The following is a 17,926-nucleotide window of genomic DNA, read 5'->3' on the forward strand; positions in this document are numbered from 1 at the left end:
TGCTCCCTTAATTTATGTCACAACAAAAGAGGGTAAAAGTACTCTGGTTTCCCCCAAAGAGGCTGACCTCGTCAGACCTAGTTGAATAACTGTCTGTGGACCATAAATCTTGATAACATGTCTACAACAGAATTGTTACTTTATTCTATCAAGTGTGTGTCTAATTGGAAATGTTTACACACAAATGCCATGTTGTGTTTAGATTTGAATACATCTGAATACAGAAGGTATTTTTCTTTTTCATGTTTTCCTTACTTGTTTAACATCCTTCGAGACCCTTCGTCTCTGAATACATAAATCCTTGGCTAAATGTAAGCTGTATCAATTATAACAGGACTTCGATACACCGTTTTGAAATATGAGTGTAGAGAACTGCACTTTATGTGTATATCTGGTGTGTCCAGGGGACCGTGTTTACCTAACTATCTACTTTGTATTGCTTATTCCCCGAGGATCTCTACAGCCCAGTAGCTAAGTACTTCGTTACTAGCTTGAAAATACGGATGTATATTTAATTGCTATTATAAAATTTAGAAATTCATTTCAAAATTAAGGATTATCTCCCTCATGCATAGCTCTTATCCTTGGACGAATTTGGCTCCTCCTTTTTTGGCACGCTGTTTTTTGGCTATATTTAGCTCTAAAGCTTCATAGTTATTTCGGATTTCAAACATTTCGGTTGAGCATCACTGAAAAGACATTATTTGTCGAATTGTATCGCTTTGTCATTCCATTATACAGAATGCGACACACTTCACCCGTGCCAAACAAGGTGTCTTCAAATCAAGGAAGATATCAGAGTCGAAAAAAATTCCTGCTTGTCTCGTCAGGGGTTTTGCCGTTTATAGAAATCCGGAATCTAACCATGCACGTATATATACACTGAACATCTGGTTGAATATATTGCGTGCACAATTAAAAATTTATCGATGATCATATATACAAGCTTGGATATTTAAATAAAGGAATAATGATCGGAAATATACATCTGTGTGAAAATACGGGTATTACATTTGCAATCCATAATAAACAGTTGATTACACAAAGACACATATAAATGGAAATATATAAATGAAAATATAGTTTTATTGTCTCTTTGGGAACCACATAATTATTACGGTATTTGCATGTCCATATTCATTGATTGAACAGGAGAGAGAGAGAGAGAGAGAGAGAGAGAGAGAGAGAGAGAGAGAGAGCGTCCTACTTTGATGTACAACAATATATAATTTCACAGAAGGAAAGAAAATTGATCACTGATATAAACGTGAGCTTACAACTACAAGCATTAAAAAATTCCAGCTATTTCAAAATTTGTGAAATATAGGAGTTGATGCTTATTATTGTATTCATTACAGATTAAAAAAAAAATAGTTTGAACTGTGCATGGAGAAAATACTGACTTTGCATTATAGAATAACGGAAAAATGTAAATTGTCAAAAATAAAATGGGGAGAGCAGAACAGCCTCCCTGCCAACCCCCCCCCCCCCCCCCCTACCATCATGATGTATTTTGAAGGCTGAAATTTCTTTCTTTTAAAGTATCTTACAAGATGAGGGCGGAGAATTATTGTAATAATACATATAATATGAGTACAATTGTATATTAATGGCTGCAGTGGGTAGTCTGGTGCTTTTGTACACGTAACTATGTAAATACATCAGTCACTCTGAATAGACCATAGCACAGTAGTAGTCGTACTATATCTATCAGATTCATATTCACATTGTTCATATTCATGAGGAAATGGCTATCATTTCAATTAGTAAAGATACCGACGGCAAAAACACAATGAAAATGAAAATTTTGATTGATGTAAGAACCTGTCATTGTGTCGGGCAGATATTAACCAAAACTTAAATGTGCTTATGTTTCCTTCCGCACGTATTATTTTTGTGTATGTAGTTTCTATAAGATCTAAAACCATGCTTCAAGCCACTTCATTTGATAATCTCTATGAGAGAGAGAAAAAAGAGAGAGATATAGAAAGAGAGATAGAGCAATATTATGTTTGATACCTTACTGATAACTTAGGTTTATTACATGTAATATCGATATGAAGATCATTTTACTATTTAAAAGTAAATCACAATTCATATATATATATATATATATATATATATATATATATATATATATATATATATATATATATATAATTGTAACAAGAAAGATAACTCTTTTAAAGAAAATGATCAATTCGCAACTTGTTACACCAGGGATATAGAACCATTGGGGAGGGGTGTGCCCCCAGCGTTTTTTTTTTATAGTCTTCATTTCCCATCATAAAACATGCATGCTTGAATAAGATGAACTGGCTGATCCCCAAACCACCAACGCTAAAATGTACCTCTTGAATTGATAAATGTTGTGTAAGTACACGTGGTAATCCTCTTCACCCCCACGCGATTTTAAATGTTGTGTAAGTACACGTGGTAATCCTCTTCACCTCCACGCGATTTTCAGTGTTTTCTCTCTGTTTTTTTATGATTGGTAAAATTTTAAGACAATTTTAAATTAATATCTCTGACCCCCCCCACCCCCCCTAAAAACTATGCTACATGTATAGCATACATACCTCTCTTTATTACAATAATCTTAATGATGAAAAAAAAATAATTCAAAAAATCAGAAAGGAAAACGTGGGAAAACGTTAGCTGATTGATAATCAACTTGCACGTGATTGCGGTGTGCAGTTCTCCCATTAAGTAATGTTTTCAACATTCTCAGTTCTATTTCGTTCAGTTATACATCACCAACCATGAAACTAATTACCAATATTTGAGATAATTTATACCCACTCACCCAATTATCCATCTCAGAACCGTCATTCTGACAGTACCGATGAAAATTAAAAAAAAAAAAAAAAAAAAAAAAAATGAAAACCTAGCTTACTTTTATAAGGAGTAAATCCTGCCAAGCGCTAGAATAACAACTTTTATAATTTTTGATTGCTATTTCTTTAACACTAGGTCCTCTGTGTTCTTGTTGATATTATACAGTAAATTTTGTTATTGACTATTATTTCCTATATGTCATTACAACATTCCACGGTCAAAGAGAGAAAAAAAAAAATGGTGTGGTTTCATCAAAGTTCGTTTTACCTCCCCATAGTTCCTACGATGACCTCAGTTTTAGTATTATTGTATGCCTTTTCCTACGTATTTTAATATTGTTCTTTGTTTAAGTTTGTTTTTATTGTTTTATATTTAAAAGCGCTTTAGGGTAATTGGCTTTAATAGATAAAGTGATATATAGATGTACAATGATAATGGTGGTACCAATTCATGTGGATTCGATGAAGTTGATCCACGAAAATAGATATTCATCAAAGCGTATTGCCACCATTACGATATATACATGTACTAAGATATCATTTGAGACTCTGTCTTTCACTACAACCACGACAACTGTTCAAATCCCTCAGATATTGATAAAAACCACAATATTAGTCTATCAAAACAAATTGAAACGCTTTGTCTCCCAGCCTTCAGGGAGAAATGATGAAAAGAAACGATAAATTTTCACATAAATACAAGTATAAAGATTTCGATCACACGATACACAATTTTTATATTTTGAAGGCATAATTTTAACAGGTATCCCATGCGTAAAATCAAAGTACATTTACAGAAACCCAGAGATCTTAATTTACATACAACTCTTTCCTTCAAGAACCCCCCCCCCCTCAAGAGAGAGAGAGAGAGAGAGAGAGAGAGAGAGAGAGAGAGAGAGAGAGAGAGAGAGAGAGAGAGAGAGAGAGAACAAAAACAAACATATTTTGTAAATTGAAATACCTGCGAAAAATTATTTTGTTCAATACCAAATAATTCAATAGTCATATCACAATGACAGTTCGGATGAAATATACACGGCCAATATTCCCCTCCCCCAATAAAATCCTAATGACAGTTCGGGTGAAATATACACGGCCAATATTCCCCTCCCCCAATAAAATCCTAATGACAGTTCGGGTGAAATATACACGGCCAATATTCCCCTCCCCCAATAAAATCCTAATGACAGTTCGGGTGAAATATACACGGCCAATATTCCCCTCCCCCAATAAAATCCCCAACAACCCCTCTTACAATCTTCTTTATTCTCTTTCAATGGCACTACACGTAACGATTAAGGTACCTCAAGTCCCAACACTCCCCTCTGGAGTGAAATCTAAGTTGAGCGATAAATGACTACATTATCAAAATCCAAATAGCAGGTGATCATTGGCGCCGAGATTAACACGAGGAAAACAAGCGAGCGAGTAAATACTCCCTATTGTGCGCCTTCGATCGTTTTTGGTTCTGACTGATAAAAAACAGAGTGGTTTAACATTTCTTCGATGAATTCCAAATCAAACACAAAAATCGAAAGTCCCTTCCTTACAAGGCAGGATTAATATGAGGTAAGTGAAATGATGAAGTCAGGAAACTTATTTTGCATTTTAGCTAATGATTCAAAATCATAAATTTGACAAGAAAAAATAACTGTGTTCAATTAAAACTTTATTGTGGGTTTACTCTGTGGTACATGTATGCTTTCGAAATTTAATTTGGAACAACAAGTTTTTTTCTCATAAATGTATCATGAACATTGATCAGAAGTTGATAAGAATTTAACAAATAAAAATTACTTCTTTTTAAATATACTTTTATTTCATGTGTATGACTGGACACCAATGACTTTCCCCTGACAGCATAATATGTATTAGGAACACTCCGTTCGTATTTTAGTAAGAACTGAACATGTCGTGGATATCGAGTCATACAGTAGTTGGTACACGGATTTCATCTAATGTTCATTATACCGATTCCTCATAGTTAAAGCTGACATGAATTCTTGAATATAGTTACTTGTAGAATTCTCGCTATCCGCCATATTTCTCTGCTTATTCGCCATTCTGTAGTAGTTACCCCATATGATATCGTTGGTTATATGCAGATACCCGATGGGTGTGGTCATAATGACACGAGGGAGTGTAGTTCCCGAGTGTCATTATGACCACGCCCATCGGGTGTCTGCACATAATCAACAATATTATATGGGGTAAGTGACTTGTACCATAGTTTACTATTATTCATTATATTTTATTATAGCTTTCGGAAGCGCGGTCGCCTGTTTACAATATAATGCCAATTGTTATGTCTTTACATTACACTTTGTACACCATATATTTCTATCATAATGACTTTCTATCACCGAAAAATGTATGTTCATTAATTGTTTTTAAAAGGCCGTTTTTAAAGTGCATATAAATGTTTGGACTGTTGTTTTTGATATTTTTATTTAACATTTACGCATTCTTCGACTTTTAGTACCGATATTGGCTTTAAAGAATTGAAATTTAAAAATTGAAATAAAATTATAAGAACCCATATTCGTGCATTTTTCTGTTTAAAAAATTAGCAATATATTCAACTGATGATGGTGGTTACTCTTTAAAAAATCCAATTTGATATCCTTCATTCTAATACATATTTTGACTAAATTGGCTGGAAAAACATTTACATGTATATACAATAGATTTAAAAAATGGTGAAACATAAGGGAGAAAAAAAAGAAAAGAATTGTAAGATGCGAAACCATAAAAGAAACACAAGTCTGATTCACTCTGTCCGCTAAATAAGTTTATCTCTCAAACGAGTTCTTATCACGTGACTGGGTCTTTTATAAAACTCTTTATAAATGATACCCGCATTTCTACGTTCACGTGTTTCTCGACTTGAGAAGAATATGGAAATAGAAAGTCTTTGTGACGAGACCATTGAGGATATTATCTTGTATCAAGGTTTAAGTGAGATTCAGTACGAATATCTATAATGTATTTGGAGAACTCAGTCTGAGTCAATTATCTGTGTTTGATATGTGCAATTTTGATCTGGAGGAACTTCATACAGTAGCAACCACCACCCATTTTTTAAAAATTACCCAAATCAATAAAATTCAGGTGTAATTACCAATTTTGAGTATGCTGATTTCAAATCTGGATTCCTTTTACTCCAATTTCTTATAGAAAATGAGATATAGTGTCTCAAACACCCCTACCGTCAGGTTGCCAAAAACGGAAAATGTTTCATTTCGCATCAAAAAGTGACCCAACTTTATTTCTTGAAACACCATTACCCAAAACAATAAAAAGCAGGTGTAATTACCAATTTTGAGTATGCTGAATCCAATTCTGGATTCCTTTTACTCCACTTCCTTACAGAAAATGAGGTATAGGGCCTTAAACACCCCTACCGTCAGGTTGTCAAAAATTGAAAATGTTCCATTTCACATTAAAAAGTGACCTGAAAGTTATTTCTTGAAATAAGGCATACAACAGAAAAGGAAAACAATTAATACTAAATTGTTCCATGAACATTCTTAGTTGTTTTGGAATATATCCCACCTCTGGACTTCACAGATACAGGAAAGGAAGAGGAATACGGAGCGGATCAACGATCTTAAATTTAATCAGATTGGGCTATAGCCTAATGAACTGATGAACAGGAGCAAAAGTACAATTAATAGGAAAACTGATTTATTAAACAACAGCAACTCTTTTCCGAGAACTTCTGGTAGAGCTGTCGGGGGGGGGGGGGGGGGGGCTGAGTTGCATCATTATCAGAATTTACCGAAACAGTGGACTCTCTGGCCAGTCTGGGGGCTGAGCTAGTTGCATCAGAACTGACAGAAGCAGAACTATCTGGCCAGTCGGGGGGCTGAGTGGTATCAGAATGTATTATTTATTTATTTTTATTTTTTCAAAATTCAGAAATTTAAAAACTGCATGATCAGATTTTTTTGTAACACTAATAATTAATGACCCTTTATTGCGATGACTCTACAAGTACAAACCATGATATTAAAAAAAAAAATGAAATGAAATGATAGATAAATAAATAAATAAAATATTTTTAAGTTACTTTATTTATCTGTAAGTAAGTCACTTATTAAGTGTAACTTGTGGCAGTGCAACTTGCAAGTGAAAATTGCATCATCTGTAGCTTATGACCCCTTTTGCCTTACCTTGTAATTAATATTGTTGAAAATTTGGCAAATACCATTTTTAAACCCCCAGTCCATACCCCACTTTTCTTTAAACGTTAAAAATCCAGCTAATTCAGTGAGGAAGAAATGTCACTACCATATTTCGAATTTCCTCTAGACTATATCAAATTAAATACCGCACTGCTATCAGTCACAGATTGACACTGGTAGGGGAATGGGGACCTGGTCTGCGAGTATGATGGAAAAGATTCTGATGAAAATAAAGATTCACTCATCATTCAGAAATGTATAAACATTGTATTAATGTATAACACCGGTACGTTGTGAGTACGTTAATAATGGGAGTTATCTTTCCTTGGATATCTAAATCAATCAAATACTATATGAACACGGGCAATTATCGTCCATGTTTGACCTCAGTATAATTTATTCATGCATAAAATGTATTAATATGTCACTCTTTGTTGCGTATTTCACCGTTAAGTAAATGTTTACATATACTCGCTCTGCTTAATCGCTTCAATCTCAAAGGGATTTTCTGGAATATGCCTAATCACGTGAGATACGCTAAATATAGCTATTTTAGATCCGAACGATCAACTTCGCATCATTCGTAGGCTCTAGGTTTATCCATACTAGCCCGTAAAAAATAGGGTGGAACCTCGTCCCACTTTTCCTGTAGAAATAAAAATGGAACATGACGCGCCACCTAGCGAGCGTGGTTGTTGCTACATACAGTGGACAGTGGTGTTGTGTTTTTTTGTTGTTGTCGAGAATGTGGGCGGGGTTTGAAGAAAAGTGTGGGTTATGTACAGATAACCCACACTTTTAACAAAAGAAAACACGTCAAGCTATGATACAAATTATATATCAGGGTTTGGATATTATATACATTAGGGGAATACGTTTGGCTACGCCTCACTTCGCATCAGTGTTTCCGATTTACCTGCGCGGATAGCCTCGAAAGGTAACGCGTACATCTCCGATAGTAATGTATAGGGCATTAAAAAGAAATGGAATAACTTTTGGGAGTGTCATGCAGTGCCTAAAATCATAATCAAAATACCATACATTATTAAAGCATTCAAAGAGGTTTGGATAAATTAATATAGAATGAAAAGTTTTTCTTTACATGCACGTACATGAGTATGTCAAGTTTATACAACAAACGCTGAAAAAATATTTTATCTGTCATTTATTCCGGGTAGCGTAGTATTAAACGCACTTTTCACAGCTGCGATCCAAGTTCGATGCCCGTGATCGACAGTGGATGTATGTGAGAGGGTATAGAGGTCGCACGGTCGGACGTTTGGGTTTCCTCCGCGGGTACTGCAGTTTCCTTTTCTAAAATGACCCCCTCGCGCCAAAATCCGTGCAAGTCGATATACTAGCTAGTATGTAATGTTTATTGTTGATTACGTATGTCCGAATGAATACAAAGTTTCACAGTCAAGAATATGCCACTTAAATACTACAGTTCTGTAAATGCTAACTTATGCTCGTCATGAGAACGTATTGAATGCAGACGACTATTTACATGTACCTGGCTCTGCTCGTAATATCTGTAAAGGACCACAGATATACGTGTACATTAGTCGAAAATACTTTTTTTAAAGTAGTAATAAAATTCCCTTTATTTTCATGATCTACTGTATGAAAGAAAATGATAAAATTCATTTGTGTTCAAACATGTTGTCACTTCGTTTTACAGACCGCGATACATGCACACTTAGCCTGTGCCTATCTGTTGTCTTCAGTTAGGGGGGGGGGGTGTCAGAGTATAACACTTAGCCTGTGCCGATCTGTTGTCTTCAGTTAGGGGGGGGGGGGGGTGTCAGAGTATAACACTTACCCTGTGTTGTGTATTAATCCGAATACCGTATGGTTTACTGGTAAGAATATTGCAGATTTGTAAAATAGGGAAATAATTTATGTATATAAACTGCACATGCATATTTACATGTAATATACATATAACCACGAGTGTATGAGATTGATACATTGTACATGAGAGAGAGAGAGAGAGAGAGAGAGAGAGAGAGAGAGAGAGAGAGAGAGAGAGAGAGGGGGGGAAAAAGAAATTTTAAACAATGCTTTTATTGGCTGATATTATGCTATTTTTTCTCAGTTACTTTACAATAGATACTTTTTTGGTCTCTTATTTATGAGTAAGAGGTCTTCTCTGAACATGGCTACTGCGATGTATACGTAGAATATGGAAAATAATTCAAAATAATGGTCTCCCAGGATAAATAAACTAGTCCAGCTTACCTAATTCACACTCTATAAAAAAAGTCATTTCATAAGAAGGGCATGTAACAATGCAAATGTACTAACGAAGCAGAATGCAATATACCCAATTATCATATTTTGCGTTACTACATTTTGCGTTGATCTCAACACAAAATGTGATAACGCAAAATTTGATAAACGTAATTCATTTCTACCTATTTATCATTTTGAAAGTGAATACTATGTACGCCTTAAGGTTCCAACGATATATAAGATAGACACCAAATGCAATGATATTGCGCTCATATATTAAGACAATGGTATCATTCATTAACTCAGTAAAAGAGAACAGTAACTCAAAATTGCTTTCATTGATTGATAACGCATATTTATTTGAATCATCAATAACATGCAATAATTCTGAACGAAAGATATCATGGACTAATGATATCTTCCATCACTTGAGTTTATGTTAATTTGGTGCTCAATAGATCTTACATGTACAGGATATGTCTATGACATTTTGCATTATTACATGTACATATATCGCGGACTATCTCCCCTGACTGGAGACATCCTGGTTCGTACGAATGAAGTGTGTCGCAGTCTGTAAAATGGACAGTTCCGTCGAGATATGAATAAAGTTGATTATTTTGGTTCGTGGATTTATCAGAATAAAGGCAGTATAACATTTTCGGTAAGTGCATATCTCCGGTCCCGGATACGTAGCTGTCCGCATTCGATGCGTTTTCTTGGCGAGTATGTCATTTGCATTACATATGCATTTGTATTTTGCACGAATTGAATGTGAATAACATGTTTTATGCTTATTTCATTCTATCAGTATGTAATTGGCAAATGATCTCCGCGTTTATTTCATGATACATTGTTGTACTGACATGAAAATAAGGTTGGTTTTTTTTTTTTTTGCATTTTCGTCTATATTATCTGAACTTTCATACTGATTTACTAATATACGATATCTATGTTGTAATTTTGAGCAATGCAAACGGTATTAAGACGTAGTTTCATTTGTTTCTTGTTCCCTATACATCACTACCGAATATGTGCATTGGAAAATTACTCAAGTGGGAAAATCACATTTGGGTTATACAGCTGTGTATGAGTAGAGTAAAATGGCCTATCAGCAAGATATATGGCGGACAGGATTCGAAATGTGCACATATGATTTCAGAATTCACGACTAAGTACATGTTTCTGTTGAAGCTGAATGGCGTCCTATAAATACCATGGATACCGCGACAATGACGCCCCCAGTGTCTCTAGGAATGGGACGCCACGTGAGTAATTTTACGAAGCGAATAAAAATTCCTTTGAAAAATAATCACTTTTACATCATGGTTATCGTTCTTTAAAGCAGGAATAGAGTCCTACGTTATTTTGTTCTTCTACAGATCGAGTGTCCCACGCCATCCACGACTTGTCTCAGGAGGAGGGGCAGGAATTCCAGGAGTTCAGGAGAAGCATGGGGTACGTAATCTGCAGTCTCTATATACCTCCTGTAATATTAACTTGCGTATGTAATCTACAATCTCTATATACCTCCTGTAACATCAACTTACGTATGTAATCTACAGTGTCTATATAACTCCTGTAACATCAACTTACGTATGTAATCTACAGTGTCTGTATAACTCCTGTAACATCAACTTACGTATGTAATCTACAGTGTCTGTATAACTCCTGTAACATCAACTTACGTGTGTAATCTACAGTCTCTGTATAACTCCTGTAACATCAACTTACGTATGTAATCTACAGTTTCTATATACCTCCTGTAGCATCAACTTACGTATGTAATCTAGAGTCTCTATATACCTCCTGTAACATCAACTTACGTATGTAATCTACAGGGTCTATATAACTCCTGTAACATCAACTTACATATATAATCTACAGCGTCTATATACCTCCTGTAACATCAACTTACGTACGTAATCTACAGTCTCTATATACCTCCTGTAACATCAACTTACGTATGTAATCTACAGTCTCTGTATAACTCCTGTAGCATTGAATTACGTATGTAATCTACAGTGTCTGTTTAACTCCTGTAACATCAACTTACGTATGTAATCTAGAGTCTCTATATACCTCCTGTAACATCAACTTACGTATGTAATCTACAGATTCTATATACCTCCTGTAACATCAACTTACGTATGTAACATACAGTCTCTATATAACTCCTGTAACATCAACTTACGTACGTAATCTACAGTGTCTGTATAACTCCTGTAACATCAACTTACGTATGTAATCTACAGTGTCTATATAACTCCTGTAACATCAACTTACGTACGTAATCTACAGTCTCTATATAACTCCTGTAACATCAACTTACGTACGTAATCTACAGTCTCTATGTAAATCCGGTAGCATCAACTTACATATATAATCTACAGCGTCTATATACCTCCTGTAACATCAACTTACGTATGTAACATACAGTCTCTATATAACTCCTGTAACATCAACTTACGTACGTAATCTATAGTCTCTGTATAACTCCTGTAACATCAACTTACTTACGTAATCTACAGTCTCTGTATAACTCCTGTAACATCAACTTACGTATTTAATCTACAGTCTCTGTATAACTCCTGTAACATCAACTTACGTATGTAATCTAAAGTCCCTATATACCTCCTGTAACATCAACTTACGTACGTAATCTACAGTCTCTGTATAACTCCTGTAACATCAACTTACGTATGTAATCTACAGTGTCTATATAACTCCTGTACCATCAACTTACGTATGTAATCTACAGTCTCTGTATAACTCCTGTACCATCAACTTACGTATTTAATCTACAGTCACTATATACCTCCTGTAACATCAACTTACGTATTTAATCTATAGTCTCTGTATAACTCCTGTAACATCAACTTACGTATGTAATCTACAGTGTCTATATACCTCCTGTAACATCAACTTACGTATTTAATCTATAGTCTCTGTATAACTCCTGTAACATCAACTTACGTACGTAATCTAAAGTCCCTATATACCTCCTGTAACATCAACTTACGTACGTAATCTACAGTCTCTGTATAACTCCTGTAACATCAACTTACGTATGTAATCTACAGTGTCTATATAACTCCTGTACCATCAACGTACGTATGTAATCTACAGTCTCTGTATAACTCCTGTAACATCAAGTTACTTATGTAATCTACAGTCTATATATACCTCCTGTAACATCAAGCTATGTATGTAATCTACAGTGTCTATATAACTCCTGTACCATTAACTTACGTACGTAATCTACAGTATCTATATAACTCCTGTACCATCAACTTACGTACGTAATCTACAGTCTCTGTATACCTCCTGTAACATCAACTTACGTATTTAATCTACAGTGTCTATATAACTCCTGTAACATCAACTTACGTATTTAATCTACAGTGTCTATATAACTCCTGTTACATCAACGTACGTATGTAATCTACAGTCTCTGTATACCTCCTGTAACATCAACTTACGTATGTAATCTACAGTCACTATATACCTCCTGTAACATCAACTTACGTACGTAATCTACAGTCTCTGTATAACTCCTGTAACATCAACTTACGTATGTAATCTACAGTGTCTATATAACTCCTGTAACATCAACTTACGTATGAAATCTATAGTGTCTATATAACTCCTGTAACATCAACTTACTTACGTAATCTAAATCTCCCTATATACCTCCTGTACCATCAACTTACGTAAGTAATCTACAGTCTCTGTATAACTCATGTAACATCAACTTACGTACGTAATCTACAGTGTCTGTATACCTCCTGTAACATGAACTTACGTATTTAATCTACAGTCTCTGTATAACTCCTGTAACATCAACTTACGTACGTAATCTAAAGTCCCTATATACCTCCTGTAACATCAACTTACGTACGTAATCTACAGTGTCTGTATACCTCCTGTAACATCAACTTACGTATTTAATCTACAGTCTCTGTATAACTCCTGTAACATGAACTTACGTATTTAATCTACAGTCTCTGTATAACTCCTGTAACATCAACTTACGTATGTAATCTACAGTCTCTGTATAACTCCTGTAACATCAACTTACGTATGTAATCTACAGTCTCTGTATAACTCCTGTACCATCAACTTACGTATTTAATCTACAGTGTCTATATACCTCCGGTAACATCAACTTACGTATGTAATCTACAGTCTCTGTATAACTCCTGTAACATCAACTTACGTATGTAATCTACAGTGTCTATATAACTCCTGTAACATCAACTTACGTATGAAATCTATAGTGTCTATATAACTCCTGTAACATCAACTTACTTACGTAATCTAAATCTCCCTATATACCTCCTGTACCATCAACTTACGTAAGTAATCTACAGTCTCTGTATAACTCATGTAACATCAACTTACGTACGTAATCTACAGTGTCTGTATACCTCCTGTAACATGAACTTACGTATTTAATCTACAGTCTCTGTATAACTCCTGTAACATCAACTTACGTACGTAATCTAAAGTCTCTGTATAACTCCTGTAACATCAACTTACGTATGTAATCTACAGTCTCTGTATAACTCCTGTACCATCAACCTACGTATTTAATCTACAGTGTCTATATACCTCCTGTAACATCAACTTACGTATGTAATCTACAGTCTCTGTATAACTCCTGTGACATCAAGTTAGGTATGTAATCTACAGTCTATATATACCTCCTGTAACATCAAGCTATGTATGTAATCTACAGTGTCTATATAACTCCTGTAACATTAACTTACGTATGTAATCTACAGTCTCTGTATACCTCCTGTAACATCAACTTACGTATGTAATCTACAGTCTCTATATACCTCCTGTAACATCAACTTACGTACGTAATCTACAGTCTCTGTATAACTCCTGTAACATCAACTTACGTATGTAATCTACAGTGTCTATATAACTCCTGTAACATCAACTTACGTATGAAATCTATAGTGTCTATATAACTCCTGTAACATCAACTTACGTACGTAATCTACAGTCTCTATATACCTCCTGTAACATCAACTTATTTGTCAGTAGCTTGTTTTGGTTGAAGAATTGATAATATTCAGAACATGTTTCCTTGTATCGAATAAGTTAAATTGTGATGTAAAATCTGCTATGTATCGTCGAGAGAACTTGGAAATACAGCGGTTAGGACGCTCGCTTTGCCCTGGTATAGCGTCAAACCTTCAACGTTTATCCTAGACAGTGACTGCGAAATTAGATGTATAGATCTCTGGAATATGCCATAAAATGGAGGTCCCTTCTCACGTTATTGCATTGACACGATAAAGAGCCATCAATGCTAGGGCCCTGAGCACCAATCATGGGTCTAAATTTGTAAAGCAGAGGATATTTCTACATGTATATGAGCAAACAATTCTCAAATGATGCAAACAAACGAACACACAAACAAACAAACATACTAATTGATTGTTGTATAGTGTTTAACGTCCTTCCCGAGGGAGGGCTGCAAAACTGAGGTCTATGCTCGGTGCTTACAGCCATTGAGCAGGGAGGGATCTTTATCGTGCCACACTTGCTGTGACACGGGGCCTCGGTTTTTAAAGTCTCTTCCGAAGGATCGCCCCATTTAGTCAAGCAAGGGATACCGAGGATCTATTCTAACCCGGATTCCTACGGGATACAAACATATTGAGTAGGAGCAAAAATCAAAGACACATTCTCTCATCATTTAATGCAATGGCGAAGATAGTTTTGCGTTTCGTCGTTGATAAATCGTTCAGTCATCAGACTATTGTTTTATCTAAGATGTCCAATAAATGTTTATGGTGCAGTGGTTTCAACAGTCTCGTTTAAAGTCAGCATTTCGCAAATTCTATGGTCATTCTAACGATCTAGTTTGCCAGTACAACCTATTAATGGGTCAAATGCTAGCTGTCTGACGTGTTTCATACCAATATTTCGGCCGTTCTTGTCACACTGATTTTGACTGTGGATTGCATCATTTGTGTGATCGGTATATAACTCCCAAGGTTGGTGTGACTGGTCGACAGGGGATGCTTACTTTTACTAGACACCTTATCCCACCTCTGGTGTGTCCAGACGTCCGTGTTTGCCCAACTCTCTATTTTGTATTACTTACAAGAGTTTTAACATTGATCACTGTTCGTTATCTTCACCTCTCATAAAGATGAAAAAGAGTATCAAAAGAACTTTCTGATAGACTGGTGTTGAGAAACTAGCACAAATTGAACGTTATATCCACCCCCACGTGCCTTCAAGTCGAGTATAACATCTCATTTTTTTCCAACAGCAGGCAAAAATAAATTGAATTTTTCTCTTTTGATACGATTCTTTTATTGATACAACTTATTATGATATTTTGATCGTTCAATAAAAATTTATGTCTCTATTACCTTTCGACCTGGTCTTGCACACTAGCTGTAAACAATGAGGACCAGGTATCGCTTGGTAAGTTTTCGTTGCCGGTTTCAATATTTTCAGCTAGTAATTCATATTATCAACAAAACCCGCCTCGATAGTCACATTTGACTAAGTATTTCACTGTAGTTTTAAGAAAAGATGACCGATCAGGTTTCGTTTCGTAACTCTGGAAGCCGGTTTTCATGTTATGAAATTATCTATTCATGTAATAAAACAGTTACTGAAGACGTTTCGGTCAATAAGATGCTCTAGCTGCTCTAAAAGTACAATGTTCACCTCGCCGTCCACCCGAGGTCGATACATTCCGACCTACACAGGCAGCTAAAGCATAGTACTGACGAAGAAAATGTCAATAAATGTTCCGTTTTAGGTTGACTAATTCATAAGGAAGTGTATACACGGTGAAGATAACGAACAGTGATCAATCTCATGACTCCTATAAGCAATACAAAATTGATAGTTGGGCAAACATGGACCCCTGGACACACCAGAAATGGGATCAGGTGCCTAGGAGGAGTAAGCATCCCCTGTTGTATATTGATGTGAGGAGGAGTAAGCATCCCCTGTTGTATATTGATGTGAGGAGGAGTAAGCATCCCCTGTATCTAACTAATTGTTGTTTGTAACTTTGCATCTGTATTCAGCCTTATTGAGGTTTGATATGTTCCAGTTCTGGTTTTACTGACAGGATCGTCGGGAGCTTCACAAAGCAGATGGTAAAGCTAGCTGTTGAACAACTGAAACCAGAGTTTGAAAGGATGGCCCTAGAGGCTGCTGGCAAGGCGCTCGAAAACAAGATGGTTACCATCAAAGAGATGCAGAATGAGCTAAACCGTAAAGAGCAAGAGCTGAAGAGGCTACAACTGGAGAAGAAACTTCTGCAGGCTAAGTTTGAAAAGGAGAAAATTAATCGTGATTTGGCTGCAATTGTCGATAACAAGGAAAAGGAAATTAGGAAACTAGAGGCCGATATTGGAGGTTTGCGAGGTAGGCTAAGGAAGAAAGCTGAGGAATTGAAAAAAGAGAAAGACCGCGCAACGGAAGAGGAATCAAGGCGCGTAGAGATAGAAACCAAATTCCAGACGGAAATTGAAAAGCTGAAAAAAGAACTGGACCGAGTAAAAGGTCAACTGGGACAAATACGGTCCGCCAAAAATGTCGGGGACGAGGAAACCCGGAAGCTGCGCGATCGGGAGCGCGAATTGTTGCAGGAACTGGAGGATATAAAGAAACAACAGTCTCTGCGTTTTCTCCGGAAAAAAATGGGAAATTAACAAATTTTGTTTTGTAAAATGGACTAAAGAATCTAAGTTTGTTTTACCTGTGAGTAAATCACGCGGACCAATGTTGGAATTCCGTGAAATGTTATGTTTTCGGAAGTCGGCTTGTTATGACGATGCTAAACACCTACATTCCCTTTCCGGCTAAATAGACATTGCAACTAAAACGGTGTGTTGTATTGTTAGCGTGTAATGACTTTGCTTATACCATTGTCAAATCTATCTATATTGTATGTCCACTTGTCAACATATACAGCATATTATCAGGTACATTGTAAATACTACGACCAAAAGGAAATGTATGATTACTCCTTCCCAACAGAAATGCGGAGAGATAAATAATTCAGAAATAGATTTTAAAAATCCACGCACGTTATTGTAGAATAATAATATGGCAAGGTGATTAAGATAAATTTAATCATAACAGTAAGGATTAGAAGATCATAAAACATTTCATTCTACAATAAATTCACCATATACATGTATATAATTTCAATCTAATTAACATACTCAGTAATAAAGCTTTCTGATTGGTTTATAAGCTAGCTGCTCAAAGGTTTACACTTTGATAAACTTTGCTTACATCTGTCTCTGGTGGGATCTACGACTAAACACCAACAAAACAACAACCAGAGTCGTCAAATTAAGCAAACGTCAACTAATGTGACGATAATGGAAGTTAGTTCAGAATTTTACTTTCAATTTAATTAAAATTACAAAATCGCACAAGTTTTGCCTATTTGGAATTTTTGATCTTACCAACAAGCATCATGCTATTTTAATACAGATCTTCAGATAATGTCCAATGTAGCTATTTTTCCCTCTATTTCGGTCAAATATCAAGTTCATGCCATGTGTTTACTGTTTATATGACGTAAATGTTGTTTATTACATAAATTATATATTATAATATGCTTATGTTAATGTTTGCTTATTAAATTTCACAAACGTTTCAGCA

General features: G+C 35.5%; 1 protein-coding gene across 2 annotated transcripts; it reads left to right on the forward strand.

Moving 5' to 3' along the window:
* The first annotated feature begins 4,218 nt into the window (after positions 1–4,218).
* LOC125656206 (golgin subfamily A member 6-like protein 7) lies at positions 4,219–17,923 on the forward strand. Of its 2 annotated transcripts, none has more exons than XM_048886803.2 (4): positions 4,219–4,406; positions 10,454–10,527; positions 10,642–10,717; positions 16,359–17,923. In XM_048886803.2, exons 2-4 carry the CDS (start codon positions 10,458–10,460, stop codon positions 16,960–16,962), a joined length of 750 nt encoding a protein of 249 aa, XP_048742760.1. In that variant the 5' UTR covers positions 4,219–4,406; positions 10,454–10,457; the 3' UTR covers positions 16,963–17,923. The 2 variants fall into 2 exon arrangements, with proteins under 2 accessions (XP_048742760.1, XP_048742761.1); XM_048886804.2 differs by having other exon boundaries at positions 16,377–17,923.
* The last annotated feature ends 3 nt before the right edge of the window (positions 17,924–17,926 follow it).

The sequence above is a fragment of the Ostrea edulis genome, chromosome 7 (genome assembly GCF_947568905.1).
Source record: "Ostrea edulis chromosome 7, xbOstEdul1.1, whole genome shotgun sequence".
NCBI classification, from domain to species: Eukaryota; Metazoa; Mollusca; class Bivalvia; order Ostreida; family Ostreidae; genus Ostrea; species Ostrea edulis.

Excerpts from the sequence above, each read along its gene's own strand:
- LOC125656206 (XM_048886803.2), top strand. The coding sequence starts at position 10,458 with ATGGCGTCCTATAAATACCATGGATACCGCGACAATGACGCCCCCAGT. Across the intron at positions 10,528-10,641 it reads CTCTAGGAATGGGACGCCAC|ATCGAGTGTCCCACGCCATC; the intron begins GTGAGTAATTTT and ends GTTCTTCTACAG. Across the intron at positions 10,718-16,358 it reads GAGTTCAGGAGAAGCATGGG|TTCTGGTTTTACTGACAGGA; the intron begins GTACGTAATCTG and ends GATATGTTCCAG.